This window comes from Ptychodera flava, chromosome 8 (genome assembly GCF_041260155.1).
Source record: "Ptychodera flava strain L36383 chromosome 8, AS_Pfla_20210202, whole genome shotgun sequence".
In the NCBI taxonomy this organism is placed as follows: domain Eukaryota; kingdom Metazoa; phylum Hemichordata; class Enteropneusta; family Ptychoderidae; genus Ptychodera; species Ptychodera flava.
This window is the reverse complement of record NC_091935.1, coordinates 16,874,937-16,894,803: the sequence shown is the minus strand read 5'-3', so window position 1 is coordinate 16,894,803 and position 19,867 is coordinate 16,874,937. Positions and strand designations below refer to the sequence as shown.

At 38.5% G+C, this 19,867-nt stretch overlaps 3 protein-coding genes across 5 annotated transcripts; all 3 read left to right on the top strand.

Annotated features, from left to right (window-relative positions):
* Positions 1 to 553: 553 nt before the first annotated feature.
* Positions 554 to 4,667, top strand: LOC139138662 (uncharacterized). Its single transcript, XM_070707146.1, has 4 exons — positions 554 to 748; positions 1,604 to 1,836; positions 2,549 to 2,722; positions 3,619 to 4,667. The coding sequence occupies exons 1-4, from the start codon at positions 715 to 717 to the stop codon at positions 3,754 to 3,756; spliced, it is 579 nt and encodes a 192-aa protein (XP_070563247.1). The 5' UTR covers positions 554 to 714; the 3' UTR covers positions 3,757 to 4,667.
* A 536-nt stretch (positions 4,668 to 5,203) lies between these two features.
* Positions 5,204 to 11,620, top strand: LOC139138657 (cyclic nucleotide-gated channel beta-1-like). 3 transcript variants are annotated; one of them, XM_070707142.1, is made up of 4 exons: positions 5,204 to 5,345; positions 7,261 to 7,892; positions 8,799 to 8,954; positions 10,136 to 11,620. In XM_070707142.1, exons 1-4 carry the CDS (start codon positions 5,327 to 5,329, stop codon positions 10,277 to 10,279), a joined length of 951 nt encoding a protein of 316 aa, XP_070563243.1. In that variant the 5' UTR covers positions 5,204 to 5,326; the 3' UTR covers positions 10,280 to 11,620. The 3 variants fall into 3 exon arrangements, with proteins under 3 accessions (XP_070563243.1, XP_070563241.1, XP_070563242.1); XM_070707140.1 differs by having other exon boundaries at positions 5,224 to 6,402; XM_070707141.1 differs by lacking the exon at positions 5,204 to 5,345 and adding an exon at positions 5,570 to 5,660.
* Positions 11,621 to 13,691: 2,071 nt separating this feature from the next.
* LOC139138658 (uncharacterized) lies at positions 13,692 to 18,225 on the top strand. Its single transcript, XM_070707143.1, has 4 exons — positions 13,692 to 14,025; positions 15,337 to 15,557; positions 16,210 to 16,386; positions 16,840 to 18,225. Exons 1-4 carry the CDS (start codon positions 14,001 to 14,003, stop codon positions 17,317 to 17,319), a joined length of 903 nt encoding a protein of 300 aa, XP_070563244.1. The 5' UTR covers positions 13,692 to 14,000; the 3' UTR covers positions 17,320 to 18,225.
* Positions 18,226 to 19,867: the final 1,642 nt, after the last annotated feature.

Genomic DNA, 19,867 nt, shown 5'->3' with positions numbered 1-19,867 from the left:
TTTTTCCAACTCTCCTCTAATATACCACTTGTGAGGGTTCATTTTAAAGCTTTTGGTATAAGAAAAATTTTCATCGTCTTAGTTTTCCGAAAATCCAAAATTTTATTTTTGTCCATAGAGTTAGCACAAGGATGGCGGCCACTTTGAATTTCAAATATCGGTAAATCTTTAGTAATTTGTTTCTGTAGTACAAAACTTTGCACTGTGACTTCCGATCTTTATTTTTGATTTTGAAAGAGATTTACTGCAACATCCCTGAGAAAAGTTTGAGCAAAAGATTAAGTCTTTCACTTTCGAGGCGCATACTACCTTAAAAACATGATGCTGTTGTGCGCACGTGTAAAATCTGATGCACAAAGATAATTCCGATGATAGAATTCTGTGTCAGCCCACCCAGCCTCCGTTTAACATCGTTAGTTTGTCAATGTTTCACAGCAAATGACCTTTTTCCTTGCCCTTGCAAATAAACAAGTTACTGTTCAGCGGATTTTTCATTGTTCAATTATTAAACTAAATGGCTCATCCTCGTCGTAGTTATCTTGTCCGGTCGTTGTTTTGCAACTGCGACCTTCGTTCGGGGCAAATCACACTCATGGTTTTGACATAATTTACTGCGTCATATTTCGCTGTCGCTGGCGTCGCGGGTTTCTCACGGACAGGTTGGACGTCTTTTGTAACATATCACCGGAGGGAGTTACATAGATTTCACTGAAAATGTCGAAGGCGAAAGAGTACGAGGAGATAACAGGTAATACGAGAATGCCTATCAAATAACGCCGATCGAAAATGATGTCGAGGTCAGTGTGCGTTATCTCCCAGTGTCGCAAAGTACATGTATGGCCGGGCATAAACGTCATGTGGCAGTACTTGTCAATGTTCACCATCTTTGAACTTGAACTAGTCAGTTGACTGAGCCGAGGTGACGTCAGTGGCTGTAGTGCGACCTTAAATGTGTCTTATTATAAAGAGTGATCAAATAAACTGCATGTACTATGTCAGCTATGTTTGGCCTAGATAACATGTAAGTGCGTGGCCATATCATTGGTAAATCACTTATTGCTATATATTTGGTTGATTTTTAAATGTCGAGAATAAATTTGAGGGAGAAACATCCATTTCACTGTGCGGATCAAGTGAACAGTGACTGTAGAAAGAAACGCACAACATTTGCATAAAGTAAAACTCAAAATATGAATAATTCATCACAATTGTCTAAGACATTAGTTGCATATCATTTACAATGTTATGATGTCTATCATCAAAACTCAAATAGTTTTTTTTTCATGTGATTGGTGGATTAAGTGTGTTACGTACATTTGCTCAACCAATTTTCATTTCTATTTATGATAATCATCAGAAAAGGATTTCATGTGTTTTCAGTTAATTTCAGTACTTCGACTGCCAAATAACAATTGTCGTTACTATTGTTGTTTTTTTGTTTTTGTTAGCATTAGTATTATTCATAGGTATTATATCGTTCTTGCCATATTTTAGGTTCTTATTGATATTGCTAATGTTATAATGCCTATGTTATACCGTTTAGACGAATAACAATGTGTCTAAAAAGACGTGACGGATATCACTAATGTTTCTGAAAACATAGGTTTAAATCAAGCCCCATCATACGACGTAAACACATCCATGCCGGCGTCGTCGCACACTACCCTAGCCGCAACACCGACCCAGTCGTTGTCACCTTTGCTGCCACCTTACGAAGACCCAGAGAAGCTCAGCTATGATCAACAGCTACCAACGTCAAATGTCTCAACATCACAACAACCATACTATATTCCACCCCACTATCAACAGTACCCAGGAGAAAATTACCTGACAGAGGTATGGTGTGTAATACATTTTAAAACGTGCCCCTCTCTCTCTCTCTCTCTCTCTCTCTCTCTCTCTCTCTCTCTCTCTCTCTCTCTCTCTCTCTCTCTCTCTCTCTCTCTCTCTCTTCCCCCATTTCTGCCTCTTTTATACTCCTTATACTTTTTTTTGGGGGGGGGGCTACTGTAATTTTTTTCCTTCTTGCATCTCTCAATATCTCAGAACGACTCCCTGTTAATTATATTAAATTTCCCTCTGTTACCTGCATGTTTCTGTGTCGAAACGCTTATGCACGCGAAAGTCAACAGGATGGCCATATCTCGTTTGTGATAAGTCACACAAGGTCGTGTGAGGCTTGAATGTTTCTGAAGAGAAATTCTTACCATTCTTAACACTGTTAAGATCTACCTCTAGTTATGTTATATATGTATATATATATATATATATATATATATATATATATATATATATATATATATATATATATATATATATATATCAATGTCAGTTCTAAGTTTCACTTAATAATATGATTCCTTGAACTACCATTGTTCTGTGGTGTTTTCCGATCAAAAAATGAACTTGATGTGAACATCATTTTAATCGATATTGCGAGACATAATTGTTTCTGGTTCAGTGTGATATTTTGTCGAGAAGTCATTACACGACATAACTTTCCGAATACCTCCTTTCCGTTGTTGTTTTTTTGTCCTTTTTCACACAGATGGTCCAGGGAACAGGGCCCGAAAACATGCATATAACGGTGGTCGAGCGTGCCGACCTTGAAGTGAGCACATCACCTACCAACAAGGACATCGGCGGGATGGTTTTCGCTATTATTGCCTGTCTCATTTTCTTCTGGCCACTCGCAATCGCTTCAATCGTACTCTCTGGCTTGGTGAGTTGTCAGCAAAACTGATTTCTGTCGGATTGAAGTTTAGACACACCGTGGTTTATGAATGAGGAATGACTTTGATCAATACGATCAATACAGTTATTGAAGAAAAATGACAGTTACTGTTTTGTATGCGCAGAGACTCAGTCAGCTTGCAAATTAATGATGTGACAGGCAGAAAGAGAACGCCAGCTATAGTCCTGGTTGAGAAGAACACATCACGGCTAAATGGTTTATCAGTCAGATCGGAGAATGTTAGCTTGCCACCACACGAAAAAATCACAGCAATCATACAGACAGACAGACAGACGGGCAGACAGACAGGTAAACAGATAGACAGAAAGACAGACAGACAGACAGAAAGACAGACAGACAGACAGATAGATGTACACTTTAAACACTTTAAGACTGGCTCTGTCAAAAATAATGGTTGTAGTGGAAAGTTGATCAAAATTAAAAGTAATCCTATAGCTGGCTAGTGCCGTTGCTTTTTTGAACGTCATTTTCATTTATTTTATTTACGAAAACTTAGACATGTTCGCGACTTTTTATCTTACTGCATTTATTGATGACTTGACATGACTTATGAATCTATGCTAGTCATCTCGGAAACAGTGACTCTAAAGTCATAGCCTATACTTTTCATGTAGCTTGTATAGAACGTGACTTGTGTCGCAAACATGATCAATCAACAGCTGTGTGAGAAATATCGTGACGTTTTTGGGAAGTCAAGACATTTTTTCAAGGGCAGTGAATTTTTAGTTCATCTTGCATAACATTCTCCACATTAAGTTTGTTAGCCACAGGCTAGTTGAGTCCGTAATCATCCCATGATAGACAACGGTTACTTACACCAGGACGACTTTTTAAATAATGGCATTCTTTATTTGCTCTTGCAGGCTCTATCATACCGGAAGAGACCCGAGCTGAGACACAAAGCCAACACGTACACTTCTTACTCTATCAGAATTTCATTCTTGTCAACTATCATCGGGGCCATCATCTTAACAGTCTTTTTTATAGTAATATTATTGTAATAAACAAAAATTTAAATTTAAAATCTGTAAAACCATCATGAATCATATCGCAAATACAATCTACTGCATCGGAAATGAAAAAAATCCAAATTCTATATATAACTATTTCATTTGAGAGGTTTTACCTCACATGTCACAATTTACACTATGGTATTCTTCGAACATGGCAACAAACTTCTTTTAAACAAAGGTTATTCTATGGGTGCCATAATTTATCTCTTCTCGACGCGAAAAGTAATTTGCCTTGAATTCTAACTTCTTTGTTTTCAATTTGCCAGTCGAGCACCAAGATTTCTGTCTCTGTATAGTCGGTGCGATTTCAAGCGACAAACGGACACTCCACACGTTATAAGTCAAAATGTACAGTGTAGTCAATTTCAGAACTTGCATATATTAGTAGAGGGTTAGTGGGTCAATGATGGATTTACCTCTCTGAGAGATGTTAATTTCAAGATTCAGTAATCCATTTCCATTAGATAGTAAAGATTGTAACGATCACAGCATGTTGTATATAGTAAAACTTATATGTCAATTAATTTGTATGAAATATTTAATATATAACTAAAGTAGACCACTCTCAATAATGTTTACGAATAATTACCTATAATTATTGGATTCTCGATGGGTATGATTGTGATTATTTCACAATACACTGCGAGCATCTTCCAAGAAAAAAATCAGGAAAAGCTGACGGACATAACACTTTTCATAAATCCAGAAACGTCAACGATAAACGACATAAATACTGTATAGAACGTACACTTATCAATGATACAAAACATTTATCCAATCAATCATGGAGTGGTAAATTGATACAAGAAGTTAAAGTGTACAAGCATTGTAAATAGGGTCTTGACTTCTTATTCACCTCATATTTTGATAAAATAAATATCACATGATAAAACACACAATGACGCAGGGAGTCATGACGTATCACATACTGTGCACCGTTAATCAAACTTTTCTGACATCGCTGATGACTCTCCGGTAAACATTTTAACCGTCAGAGAGGGCCTGAGTTTATTTTGTACAAAAAATACCAGCAATGTTTTGTAAAGGAAGCATGGATCAGCTATCAAAGTCCATCTGGTGACCTAGTAGAGACACAGCCAAGCCTCTTCGATGGCCGACGGCCATACGTGCCAGCCAACATATTTCTACATTGCAGGGATATCTCTTCGCCCACCATGCTACTCACCTTTATGGGCGACTCCATTATGGACCACAGTAGAGGTGGGGCCGAGTGATAGCGGTCCAGATTCCAATTGGAAACTTCAATTGTAAATCAAAGATGTGTTCAAAATCATAACATGATTGTGTTAGATCTGAGACATTAAATCGCTAATCCATACCAAATATTCATCTGTTCTATGGGGTATTGTTTAACCTTCGCATAGACCCTACGATTTTTATCCCTGCTTTCGTAAAATGGCAGCAAGGCGAATAGGACAATGCTGGTAACTGTTTAAATACAATAATGTCGATCATTAATCAAGCACTACCATGACCTGATCTAACAAGGGTCGTGCAGGATTTTGAAGTCGATTTCGGGAAAAAAATAGTTGTAAATATGGCCGAGGGGCATCGAGGTAAGTGTGACTGCTGAGATAGTGGATGAAAACACAGGCAGTAGAGGGGAAATGCTGCCCATGTTGAAAATCATCTACGTTCTACACGAATTCTATTCAAACGGAAATCGTGTAGAATGGAACCCGCGTTGACACCTTTATGATAATTAGGTTACAACAACTTCATACTTGTTTCTTTTTTCAATATGAGTGAGGGGTGCTTTTGCGTCGTCACTTGGTGAAAATGCCAGTACATTCAAAGTAAAGTTTGGGTACCACTGCAATGGTGCACATGTAGTTAAGTGCAAATGTGTATCGGTAGTCGACAAAACTGTGGTAAGATTTACGACCCTTTACCTGTACTTTTTTACCGCCATAGTTCATCATTTCATATCGTAAAAACATGTTGCTATTCAGACACTGCTCTGATCTGAGTCGTTATGTACAAAAGGTGATCAAATTTTTAAATTGTTCAGACAGTGTGCTAAGAGGTAGATGATGTTCAGACAGCGTGCTATAAACTAAATTATGCTTTCAAGTTTCCTGTGGAAAATAAGTACAGTTAGCAAGATGTGTCAGAGTCGGCAAGCACGGGCTTGTGTTATCACTTTGGAGTAATCAACTCCGGTCGTGTAAAATTCCATGGTTGCTACATTCGAAATAGAAAGACTAACAATGATTCATTGACGTTACTGCCAGAAAATCATTAAATCGAACCATAAACCTTAGACTGCAAGGTCTGTAATATTTTTCTATCGGTCATATTTGCAACTATTCTTTTCGAAATCGTCTTCAAAGAGCATAGGCAAAAGTCAATAAATGTGGACAAAAATAGCGGTAGATATATAGGTGTATCTCCATCTGGAAGAAAGTATTCATTTCCATAGATACGTACGACACCCAATGGTCAATCTTCAAATTGATTTAGATGTTTTCGCAAAGATCCTGTATTCGTAGATGCTGAAACTTAGTGTACATCTGTATTCAGTGGTTCTTGTAACTATCGAGGAACTATCAGAACTACTGCTGTACACGCCTATATTCGGTTCCGCAATATTTGGAAGAGACTGTTTGCCAGGTACTGTTTGTAAGGGAAATTGAATAAAATGACCATTTTGGAAAACTGTCGTTCACATTTTTCACTCCCTTTGGTGCCCTATTACATTATGTTATGCCATGCGTCCATTTGTTGTGACATTATTGTTCGATATTTTGTCGATGACATCATAGTCATACATCGATGTGAAAACACATCAGAGGTAAACGCACTGTACTGTCACGTGACTTGCGCACATTAGATACCATGGTAGAGCTCTACGTCATCGGTTTACAGTCTCTATATTAAGGCTGTAAATGCTACAACGGCATAGCCGCTAAGAATTAAACTGCCACCCACCGTGACGTGTTCACCGTATTATAACGAACTGGAAATTACAAGGGTGAATTAACAGGGAATCAACACATCTTAGCAAAACCTGATCGTTTGATTTTACCATTTGATGACCATCCTTCGACGAACTGAATCTGACTGTCGTCACTTAATGTCTGTCATGTTAAATATGTACCAATTAAACCATTATCTCGTTAGCTATTGCTCACTGTATCAATCCATTCACAAAAGATTCATATAATTGCATAACTGAACTACATTATTTCAACAAAGTAGATGATTCGTAGTTAAGTAAACAACTACATAATAATTTTCTTACAAATATTTCAAAAACAAACTTTGGGATTGCAATTTATGCAACAAGCGAAACCGATAAATGCTAGGCGAATATACACGAACTGCGTGAGTAAAATATCTATCTGGTCGACGAAAATATCAAAATCTATAACAGTTCGTGAAAAATCAAAGAAACGAATTTGCTTCACCTACCAATACCAGACAAAACAAGTCAGAACATTGATAGATAAACCTTGCTTTCGTTTCCAGAACTTCACTACGCATCCTCCACGATTGCAAGGTCGACCTCGGTGGCAGAAGACACACCATCCACACATGAATACCACGAATTAGAACGCGATGATGACTCGGAAAATTTGTCGTCTGGAGAGCAGGAAAATGTTCGCTCGGATCTCGAATACTTCGAGCCGATACCTGATACGCTACCACGCACGGACTCTAAACACCAGGTGACAGGGCTAGAAAGTCGACATTCCGTACCATCAGACGAACATACGTCAACAAAAGTTCCAGATGAAAGCACAGAGAATGCCAAGCTTGACGAGAGGTCGCCCGAAGACGAAAGAGCCGAGGATGAGGATGAGGATACATACAGCCTCCTCGAACCCGAGGAAGGAGCACACAAAACCGAAGACCGGTCACCAACGGGGGTAGTGTATAGTGAACCTTTCGACGGGGACGAGGCTGAAAACCACGACCAAGAAGTCGACAACGACGAGACCGAGATGAAAAAGCTGCTAGGAGAGAGCGAACAACAGCCCGCCTCAGGACACACAGACATTCCCGCCAATGGAAACGACCCGAAACAGAAGCGCGAACCTCCAAAGAAGCCACCTCGCAGCTCCACCATCGACCTGCAGGATGAACCAGTCGACGAGAAGGTAAAGTATGGCAAACTGTGGCTGTGATGTTTCGAAATCTGAATAGCCAAATCACTAGACCACATTGTACATATAGCTGAACAAGACCGCGGAATTATCACAAGTGCGGGGAGGGGGGGGGGGGCAAACTACCTGATATTGGAATGCATTAAATAGTTGACGTCTCACCACAGCAAGAGTTTGAGATTGTGATATCATAAATATTTTTAACACAAAAACACGATTTGGACTAATTTTGGATAATTGGATAGTGTGGTAGTGATGGTTTAATCTGTAAATGTCGTGACATCTGCTTTTCTGTTTCTGCAATACATTTGCTTTTATGGGTAATTTGTAATATTGCAATTTTCAGCTATAGGACACCTAAATTTGATAAATTTGAACATATCCAATTCTCCCAAACTAGTTCCTATCGTGTTCAAATGTAATCACTGTCACAGCAAAAAGCTCTGTTTATTCGTGAAACTAAATTCATTCATCTTTTCATCATTTTAGGCAGTTCTGGCATTAAATTCCTGTATACCCTAAAACTTCACTTTTGCTTCTGTAACCTTATGTATTTTACCTGTAGATATCCACCATATTGAAAATATAGTCCACCGCGTAAGACTTTCAAGGTGGCAAATTATCCGTATTCAAGTTATATATCCAGAATTGAACTTTCAACATTTTGCGCAATAAAAGTTCATCCAGTCTTCTCCATTATACAACATGTGCATGGTGGATGAAATCACAAAGAGTAAATATATTTCATTTTTGTAAGCTGTATGGTAAATTGTTGCAGTACCTTGACTGTGTAGACAGTGGGCTATTTCACATTGAATCGAGTAGTTTAAATCTGAAATCACTGCAACAACAAGATATGGCGTAGTGATGATACAATTCTATCTGATAATTTTTTTACAGATTCCAAGGAGACCGATAAAGAGAGAATTGTCAAATTTGACTCGAAAGCCCCCAACCAGGACGAATAAAGACATCGTTGTGTTAGTATTAGCAATATTGTCAACTATATTTTGCTTTATACCGTTTGGAGTCGTCGCCATTGTACTCTCAAGCTTGGTAAGTATAACATTGTTTATTTCTACTAATATGGCCGTCGATCATCAAAGTTGACGTACTAGAAACGTAATTCCTTAGTTATTGAGGAAGGGTAAGACCCAAAATCGTTTTGTAGGCCTCAAAATTGCAATAATGATTCTGCTGTAACAAAAGAAAACCAAATCAGACTATAAAACAATGGCAGAGGAGAAAGAATGACAATACAGACAAAGAACACGTATTTGTGTGCGACAATAAATGTATGGACTCAAGTATATGCGATGATACGGCCCCGTCTAAGTAGCAGCTTCACGTTCATCGGGAAAAAATGGGAAACAGTAAAAAATGATTTGAACTCTGGTAGAAGAGTACTAACTAATTGGAACGTTGAAAAAGTGTAAACTTAAAGTTTGTTTACTGTGTACATGTGCTGATGTTGCACGACGTGTCCGTGAAAGACAGGTATTCTTCATACACAATGAAAAACACAGTTTTCCTGAAACCAATTTCAAGGAGTTTTCGTTTGAGAGGGGGGGGGGGTGTTGACACCAAAAATAAGGAATTGTGTTTCTAGTGCATCAGCTTTTATGATCAACAACCCCTTACCACCGTGTGTGAAATGTGTACGACATTGAGTATGCATCTTCGTCATAACAGTATGCAGGTGTTTATGCCATCGACAACCAGTGTTGTCCCAATCCCAAAAGTTAACACGACAACTAATCAGGTCATCTCTGACTACTAGAAGGATAGAATTGGTCTCATGACAAGCAGGGATATTTGACCAACACTTAGGAAAGCATACATCACTACATTACGCTAACTCTAATGAAAGCTCATTCGAAGATGAAACTGATTATATTATGTTGGCCGATTAAAAGTTCGAAATCCGAAAATCAGAATCAACAAATGAATAGCTATGTCCCAAAATTGTTTCAATCAGTAGAAATCTCAAGCATATTTCATGAGCGTCTGGCATCACTTCTATAAGAATGACGTATTAGTTCTCGCGTGATTCGCGCGATTTGTCATAGTTCTCGCGTGATTTCATGCGTTTCACGTTTTTTCATATCGTTATTTTACTTCCGGGTTTACGAGGCTCTAAAAAGTCTAGGGTCGGGGGGTTAAAATTGGGGTAGGTTGGGTAATCGGAACAGCACATTTTTTTTTTTTGCCCTAATGGACGTTGCTGTTTCTTCCAGGCACTATCAAATCATAACAAGTACGGAGGCGAGGATAAAGGGAAGAGATACACCAAGTACTCCTGTATCTTTTCCGTTGCATCGTTGGTCGCTGGTGCCGTGGTCCTGACAGTGGTGATTGTCATGCTTGTCATCGATACATAATGTCGCAAAGGCGTCCGTATTGTGTAAATGTCAATTGGAACCACGTACGAAGATCGGGACCAGAAAATGCTCTAGGGGGATGCAACTGAAATATTACTCAGAGAATGTATTTCAAAGTGAAACACTTCGTCATTGTCCTCTTTCTAAGCAGAAAGTACTCTCTAACTGGGCCACGAAGACCTCCTCCCTAAATAAACATGCGCTGTTACAAAAAGTTAACTCCTCAGAGACACAGAGAACTTTAGCAAATAAAATAGTGTAGTATAATTAGCGAAGAGGATATTCTCATTGAGCAATTTCAGCGAAGTTGTAAGATATCTTTAGCTTCTCACATATGCAAAGTCTTGTGATGGCTTGTATTAATCTCTCATTTGTCAGTTGAATTTTGACTTTGACACTATCAAAAATTGTAATATAAGCATTGCTACGGCGACAAAGAGTGCCTCGTAAATAGAAGGCCTTAAATTTGTGTAAAGTCACTGTTTTATACATGATATATATCACTTGGAAAATTTCAATGCCGACTTCATACACTATGCTTCTATTTTTATATATTTTTTTCAAAGCGAAAGGAAGTTGCACTTTTTATTTTTCTTATGCGTGCTCTCAAAAGACAGATTACGTACCTTTTCCAGGTTTTTCAGTAATCTACCGAATGATGTTAAGACTAACGTTCGTAACTGAGCTGCGTGTAGGTATGTTCTTGCAATTTAAACTTTTTACATTTTATTATAAAACTAACACTCTTCGTCTATCTCCAAGAATTGGAAATTCAAATCTTTTTTTAAAGTATAAGACTACAACGGCGATGCTTTTACGTTTATTTTGTATTAACACGATTGGAACTAATTTGGGATTCATTAAGGAGTGAATGTCAATGTCACATTTTTCTTGAAATATCAAACAAGCACAAACGCAATATTCTATACAAACGTAAACCACATTATCACTCATGTTTCCGATGATATCAATCCTTATGTCTTTATCGTTATTGTGTCATTATCTCAGCGTGATTAACTAACAACATAGGTTAACAAGACCACAGGCCAACTATCAACCGTTATTTATCCTCGTTTACTGTGCCCTTACACTCGGGGGCTTCCGGGTTCCTATAACAATTAATGATGACATTTGGATCTTTGTGGGAATTACAAAATACCAGTTTATATATTCCCGTACTAGATTCTCACCAGTGACGCTTATAAAAAAATATTCTGTTTTCAATATCCCGCATTTCTGTACTCAAATGGCATACTCAATGTGTGTAAAACCCCGAATGGTACCATTGTGAACTTTATTCAGAAGGAAAAATAAATGTCTTTTTTACAAAAATAGAAATAACCCCTAGCTAGTTTTCATCTGTCCGTGTGTTCGTGATTTGGGTCCTGTAAAATACTAGATTCCTGTGACATAACGTAATTCATTAAAATGTATTTATTTATTTATTTATTTATTTATTTATTTATTTATTTATTTATTTATTTATTTATAGTTTTTCTTATTTAAGAATAATTACACCAACAACACTGAAGCCCTTAAAATATTGCAAGATATTTAAGCTCATTGAGGTCGAATCTCTCCTCTCTAAAGCGATTGAAGAAGCCAAAAGTTTCTTCATTTCAATTTAGAAAAGCTATCTCCTATATTACGGTGTCGAACAGCACAATGCGTACTGTGCAGCATACTGCGGCTGTTACCGTTACCGGTTCATCTCCAGCCCGGGTTTGTCCAGTATTGGTGAAGGTCAAAGGTGATGTCTCAAAATGTTAAACATTTATCAGGCAATTTCAATTTTTCTTCTCCTGTTTATTTGTCAGTGCTTCACAGTAACTAGTGAACTCTATCCTGCAACTTTGCTAGCAGTATTATTTAATTGAATGGAAATGTTGAATGTCTTAACTCTGTCGTTGTATATATATTTTGTTGACTCACAGTCTCTGCATTGGGTGTTCTGCGGTTGACAGTAGACGGTAGATCGGAAGGGTTTACTTAGCACAGTCATTATCAATGAAGCATCACGATTAACGGCTGATAGTGCAAACAGACTGATGAGTCTCGTGTCAAATCCGTCTGTTTGTGACACGATTTGGTGATAGCAGTAGATAATGTGATAGATAATGACGGGGCGGTAAAAAGTCTCCGAAAGACAACATCCGGGTATCGGTAGAACGTCGGTTTGTATACTACTTTATACACACGTGATTGTCGAGGAGCAGTAAATAATATTGTAAATCTTTATCAGGGATAACGTGCGAAATACATAAGTTCTGATATATGTGTTATTGATTGAATCTTGTCAGCTTGGCAATCTTGACTGGCTCAGATAGACCTTTGAAGGACGACTTATTAAGGATCCGGTTTCCTATATTTGTATACGCACTCGGGTAAACTTGCTGGTGTTTCCCCTTGCAAACCCACTTTGCATCGAGATCGATGGTGACATTGGCCCGACAAAGGTCACATTGCATTGTATTGCCCAACAGTGTCAGCAGCTATTTCATTATTTATCAAAACAAAGATGTTTGCCGACAAAACTAGTAATGTGGATATTGAGAACTATCGGCGAACCTCCTGTCTTGCCAATGATTCCATGAACCAATTGCATCCCCTCTTCCGCTGAGGGAGAGAAAGGCCCTTTGCATGTTATACATTTTCAGAAGAATCGAAGTTCTGAAAATCTTACATTTCTTTCTTACAAAGACATTCAATTGTTACATAGACATTCAATTTCTCGTAGAGTTAACACGAGGAAGCGTCGCCATTTTATTTAAATCGAACTATTGGATTGCTGTTGGTGTTTGGTTTTACATTACTAAAATAGTGAATAATAATACCGAATACTAATTTTGCAATGAGAAAGATATTGCTGTGATGCGAAGTTTGCTCGAGCTCAGGGAAGAAGAAGTATACGAGCACATGACAAACTCAATGGCAGTAAGTAGATCTCATCATACCAATAGGGGAAATATAACAAAAAGTACGCCGTCTTTAACTAATCAGTCGAGAGTATCGAGTTAAGAACGTCATCATAGCGATACGTTTTCCTCTACTTGGATGTCACTTTTAGTAATTACAGTTTTGTTCAGTAATCACTTGACATAAAGCTTGTGTTCAGAGTATAAACAGAAACTGACTCATCGAAAAAATTATCCTATGTTTTCGGACGTTTTGCATACCTGCATGAATCCTTTATTCAGTTGAACATTCTTACGCAATTTCTACTGAAGTGTTTGTTTTAACATACTTTGCTGTCGCTGGTTACTCTTGGTCAGCGCAAATAATGTTCTCCTAGATCCCGGAAACTTTTTCTATTGGCATCCTTGATTGTAATCATCAACGTTCAAAGTCATATCAATCTAACAGATCCATTGTCTAAGCATTCCCGACAATCATGAACTTTGATTTTATTCAGTTCCTCTTCTCGCGAATCGGGCCAAACCATTATCCTTTGTGGGTTTGTGGGCATCGAGAACACAGATACTGCATTGTTTCTACAACGGATGAACGAAACTCTAAACCCCGGTGCGAGCTGCTTAACCCACCCTCAATTCAATTGAACTGTTCCAAAACAGGTCTAATTTAAGCAACTGCGATTAACTCACAGAGCTAGATCTCTTGAAAGCTCACTGATCAGGTATCCTGCTTCATTGGAGCATCGGCAGCCGGGCCGATTCAGTAACTTATCGTGTATGCCAATACATTGAAGAAGCAAATTGAAGCCATGGCTGAGGGCAGGACAAACAACGGTAAGTCAAAGAACATTAATTTTTCAGTCAAATAAACAGGGGGCTGGTGGTGTTAGTGAGAGCAAATCTAAGTCATCTGTCTGTATCAGGGAAATTTCTCTCAGAGTTGTTACCATTCGATGGAACGTGCTTCACTTTAGCTGGAATAGCAACAATTATCTCCAAACGAGCTACGTGTTGCCTACGTTGGATTCCTAGGCCTAACCATCGGAGTCTCCGTCCTATCCGTTGATACGAAACGAACGCACGAAATCATTGCGGATTATTTAAGGAAATGATACCTCATACGATGTGACCGTTTACAATTTACACTAAAGACCCTGCTTGCCTTCACACTTGCACGAAAGAACAAAAATTGACCTGCTCAACTGCTCTTTGAAATTATATTGGACGTGGCACAAACATCGATTTCCTCAACCTGAAGTGATATTCAACATTATAAATAATCGAGGCATAATGCTCTCACTAACTCAGCCAGCCCCCTTTGCATATTCATTTGATTGACAACTTTATCTACAATTAACTATGTAAATTTGATAAGAACAAGAGGTAAATCCGGCTGCTCTAGGATGTGCTTTTCTAGATCCGTGATGGTGAAATATTAACTCTATAGTTGAATGACAGGGGAACACCTGTTATGATCAACGACAAAACTACAAACTTCAAATTCAAATTACGGGCCTATGCTATGGAACAGCGTCTTGTTGAGCAAGAGTAACCAGGGCCACAAGATGCTCTGTGTTCGAAGATGAAGGATTATGAGTCAGTAAACTGGCAAATTTACTGGGCAAAATGGCTCAGTACATCCAAAACCTTGTCACATAAATGTGATATAGGGGTCTTACCAACACGTTGTTCTATTTTTGTCGTAGTAAAAAAATCGTGATTTTTTGTTTTTATGCTAGTTTAGCCAAACATAAAATAGACCAAGGGATACACATCGCATATTTATGTAATTCTAGCAGCTGGAACGATGCCAATAGAAGTCGAAAACAGTCCGGAGTATCGCATATTAAATTTGTCATTCGATGAATGATTTATGGGCATGTTGAATGTAATCATTGTGTTTGTGTTTTGATATTTTAAGCCAAGCGCTCCGACTTATTCGACTTTTTCGCGTCGTCTTGATATGTGTAGGGCCCAACAATGGTACGTGAATAGTCATTGGGGAATATATTTCCTGCCTTGGCTGTGCGGAGTGATCCCTATATAAGACTGTCTACTTCGTTAAAATAGTGCTGTCGTCATATATTTAAAATGTTCGGTGGAAGAAATGATATGTCAAAGATATCTTTTTAATTTGTTTGACAGCCTATATACTTGACGATGGGGACCAGCAAGAGGCTTACCCTCCCCCGCCATCATACCCGGGAACTCCCAAGAATTTCACCCGTAAAGTCCAACCACAGGACGAACGAACGGGACACCAGCAGCAGGATCTACAGGCGGCGACGGTGAACGAGAAGACTGGTCCTCCGCCGACATACGTCGAAGTTCCCGTATCCGGTTCCCAAGGGTCTGTGCCTTACAATGTAGGTTGTTAGAACGAAATCTCACTGTTGTCTGTTTGACGACGTGACGTTATTGAGTTCGAGACATTGTCAAGAACCTGTGGTATTCGCTTACACTGTCAAGGCAAAAAACTTGGAACAGCTTGCTCGCACGTGCGATAGTCCCTGTGTCAGTATTTACTTGGGCCTCGTAGACAAATATATTGCCGCTACCATATTAAACATAAGATCAACTGCCTTTCAGGTACAGCCAGAATGACGCATGATCAAGAGCTATCATTTCTGTACTCACATTTCAGTGGAATCTTTTAATTAACACTGCCCCTTCTGTAAGAAACAGAAGAAAATAGGAGCAGTGAACTTATTCCGACATGACATGCAAACTATATATACCGTAATGAATATGGCACATATTTTTAAATACCGTAACCGTACTATCACTAACTTTCCTTGGTCAAGCTTGACCAACGATTTAAATGACAACAATATAATGGTCACTCCTAACAAAACAGACTTTAGTTTGCCTTAGTGCGTTTTACCTACAAGGTAATTTCTGGTTTCATAAAAGACTATTTTGAACACTCGCTGAGTTTTTTGACGACAATTTACTGATGTCTTTTCAGTTTTAATTGGTTTCATAATTAAATGGTTTCCTTGTTTCAAACCCTAACAGAATCAGTTGCCTTCCGACCAACAGTTCACGATCATCGAAAACGGTTATAAACAACCGTCAGCTCCGCCTAAGAAGGGTAAAGTAACATGCCGTGACGTCACTGGTATCTTACTGGCAATCCTCACCTGCGTTTTGTTCTTTCCTCTCGGAATCCCAGCCTTCGTTTTGTCATGTCTGGTAAGAATTCCTTGTCTTTACGTATGTCTGTATACGTCTGTCTGTTTGTTTGTTAGTCGGTCTGTCTGTCTGACATGCCTGTCTGCTTGTCTTCCTGCCCGTAAGTGTATTTGTCTGTCTTGTGTATGTATGTATGTATGTATGTATGTATGTATGTATGTATGTATGTATGTATGTATGTATGTATGTATGTATGTATGTATGTATGTATGTATGTCTGCCTTCTGTATCCCACTTAGTATGTGTATGGTCGTACTTAAGTACATCTATGTGTTACCGTGCAATGCATTTGTTGCTTATTGAAAATCGAAGTATAACTTTATTCTTAGAGTGAGGATTTGTCCTGGCGGTTTCGTCTGTTGCTTCTCCGCAAGGTGACTTGGTGTCGTACGTTGTGAGATCGAACCCGATCGAAAATTTACCGTATTTTCTTTACATTTTTTAATTCACAAGGCTATCCATCACAGGAGAAATCAAAAAGCTCTGAAGGCCGGAAAGTACACCAAGATTTCTATCATCCTGTCGATCATTGGAATCTGTCTATTTGTGGCTGTCTTCGCTACCTGTGCTATCATAGATGACGACGACGACGACGATGAAAATGGCGAGCCTTACAAAGGCGTCACGGAAGAACCGGGATCTAACAGTGGCAGCTTGGAGGCGACGACGGACGGTAGCGACTCCAGACCGTTTGAAGACCCTGTGGATCCTGTAGACCCCGAAGACAGCCACGGCGACCGAACGACGCCGACGTCTTCATCCGATCCCGAAGAAGGCGGGAAGTCCAAACCCTTCAACAGGACAAGGAAGCCAAGCAGCAGTGAAAGTGACGGTGACAGATCGGGTGACAGAGACAGAGATAAATTTAGAGACAGGGTTAGTGGCGACGATGCTCACGAAATCAACGATGGCGATGACGAAGGCGGGATATAGAAATAATTAGAAATACGCAAGTAATTTGTAAAACAGACATTTTCAAAATGAAAGTTGATATCCGAGATATGAAATGAAGATACGAAGATCAATGGAAGCAATCGATTTCAAAATCGGTCTTTGCTTTCCGAGCAAAGCATAAGCACTGATCAGTTTGATTCACAAAACGTGACATCTACAAAGGGTTAGAGTATTTCAATGGTTATAAAACAACAACTCTCATCATGTTGTATGAAACCACTTTTGATTTAGACTGTCATTGTATTTTGTCAGCAAGTGTATACGTATTTGGTATGAATTGATTGCTACATTCTGCTCATGTTAATCGACATTGTTTTCAACATATATCACAATATTCATGTTGTATTAATCAGATGTACAATCCGTTGAAGGGAAAACGTTGATTTCGTCATATTTTGATCAAGACAGAGCATCAAAGAAAAATATCGCTTAAGTCGTTTTATCCCTTTATTACTGTCGACTTCGAACATTTCCTTGTTAAATATAAAAATCAGCGGACATATCGTGACGTTCACAAAGTCATCGATCATCAATCTGAGATGTAAGGATGTATACGATAGCTTACGCTCCCATATTATTCCGACAATTTTGCTTTCTTAACCACTCTTCAATTAAAATGCATGCTCCCAAAAGTAATAGCGCTAGGCATGTATTGCTTTAAGGTCATATAGAAAAGGCTTGAAATTAAGAAGACATGATACATTTCACGAAACTCGATGATGACATCATTTTACTATATGCTGCAGGTCATTGACCGAAATGAACACGGAACCTCTCTAAATTCAAAGACAGTTTCGACTTACATTATGTGTTAACTATACCTTGTTTTACAAAGTTGTAAAAAGTCTTCCAGCGTCTACTGAATAAAAGATGCACTTCAATAAATATTTGTCTGAAACAGCGCCACCATCCCCGTGGTAATTCACATGAAGGAACACATAATTTATACACTCTTGACTACATTTCCCAATTTGCATCTGATATAGCATTTAAGTAAGATCCAAGTTCTTAACCCCAATAGGTGATAGACCAAAGGTTTGCCAACCTGGGGTCGATCTCCAAAGTTTATACATATATTCATATGATGTGCAATGTTACAATGCAAGACTGACACAAATCTAACCCCGGCTAATAAGTACAACGACAAGAATGACATGTAATGCTGTTCATATCCGAGTTACATTACTCGTGCAGAACCATGTGTTTAAGTCATCTGAAGTTCCTAGGTACTTCGCTTTGTACAGTTAAAAGGCAATATGGATCCATTATCAATTTGTAAACACGCAGACACTTCAAGTTATGGTCTTGAGTTCCCCATTTTATCTTTTCGCTATCAGAGTTTATGAGATTACGATTAGTTTTGACTTACTAAGGAGGATATTTTTATCGATCGCTCACTGTTCACTTCTCGTGTGATATCACAACAATGTCAAATTACAATAAAAACTTTACACAGTCTCGTATAATATTGTTATTAAAAAAACGTTTGTATTATTCGGTTTTCAGCGTGTGTCCATTTAACCAAATAAATACAATCCAATAACATTTAAAATTTCCAAAAATACTTGGCTAATCAAATTGAGTAGTGGTTTGTTCTTACTGTATAGAAATTAGGAATTCACATAAAGCTAATCCACTTTAAATGAACACTTTGAGTATACTGTACACAAACACTCGATTACAGAGATTGGGTTCCCTCAACAGTCTAGTCTCCCTCGAGGGTTCTCTTTCGGTCGTGCAGTTATTCGTAATCAACTGTCACTCGTTGCCAACGATGAATTGTGGAAAATATCATTGCATTAGCTAGTATTTCTGTGTCCCGCCACTTCAATGAATGTAAAGTTACCAATGAAATTAACACTTGTGTGCTTCTTACATCAGAAAGATTAATTAAAGAGCTGCAAATATCAGTACATCCTGCATTGGCAGGTGAGCAGAAGTATTTGCCCCATAGTATTCAGGAGGTTATATTTGTAGTGCTAGACCTGTACATCGGCCATCTCAAAAACATGACGAACGAATGGCCAATATACCCGTACACCTGCAGAACACTCGGTCAATGTTCTTTGTGGAAATAATTCGGTTTTCTTAGGAAGCCCTCCCATACATACTAAATAAAAGGGCCCCTAGGATTGTGTTGATTTGAAAAATTTGGCAGCATCTACGAGAAATACCGTTTGAGAATGACATGCCGAAAACTACGAAAACTTTGAAATACCGCCGAAATTGATTCATCCTAGACGTTTCAATTCATGGTGCAATGCTTGTTAAGAAAGAAGCTATAAATTGGCATTGACAAATCCTTTGACGACTAAAATTTTCAATCCAATTTATGTTTATTAATAGTAAGCAAAGTTTAATAGTCTGAACATTTTACTTCCATAGTCTGAGAGACCTATTGACCTGTGACCTGACACGAATGGTTGAATCACACCCTATCTTTCCGTGACTCATTTACTCGTGGTATAATTGAATGACGTCTGTGTGAGATTTTGTCTGTCCAGCTGATGTGAAGAACGTGACAGCT

Bases quoted from the DNA above. Each gene is read 5' to 3' on its own strand.
- LOC139138658 (XM_070707143.1), top strand. From the start codon at position 14,001: ATGGCTGAGGGCAGGACAAACAACG. The intron at 14,026-15,336 runs GTAAGTCAAAGA...TTTGTTTGACAG, and splicing joins TGAGGGCAGGACAAACAACG to CCTATATACTTGACGATGGG. The intron at 15,558-16,209 runs GTAGGTTGTTAG...AAACCCTAACAG, and splicing joins AAGGGTCTGTGCCTTACAAT to AATCAGTTGCCTTCCGACCA.
- LOC139138657 (XM_070707140.1), top strand. From the start codon at position 6,282: ATGCTGAAACTTAGTGTACATCTGTATTCAGTGGTTCTTGTAACTATC. The intron at 6,403-7,260 runs GTACTGTTTGTA...TTTCGTTTCCAG, and splicing joins TGGAAGAGACTGTTTGCCAG to AACTTCACTACGCATCCTCC. The intron at 8,955-10,135 runs GTAAGTATAACA...TGTTTCTTCCAG, and splicing joins CCATTGTACTCTCAAGCTTG to GCACTATCAAATCATAACAA.
- LOC139138662 (XM_070707146.1), top strand. From the start codon at position 715: ATGTCGAAGGCGAAAGAGTACGAGGAGATAACAG. The intron at 749-1,603 runs GTAATACGAGAA...CTGAAAACATAG, and splicing joins AGAGTACGAGGAGATAACAG to GTTTAAATCAAGCCCCATCA. The intron at 2,723-3,618 runs GTGAGTTGTCAG...TTGCTCTTGCAG, and splicing joins CAATCGTACTCTCTGGCTTG to GCTCTATCATACCGGAAGAG.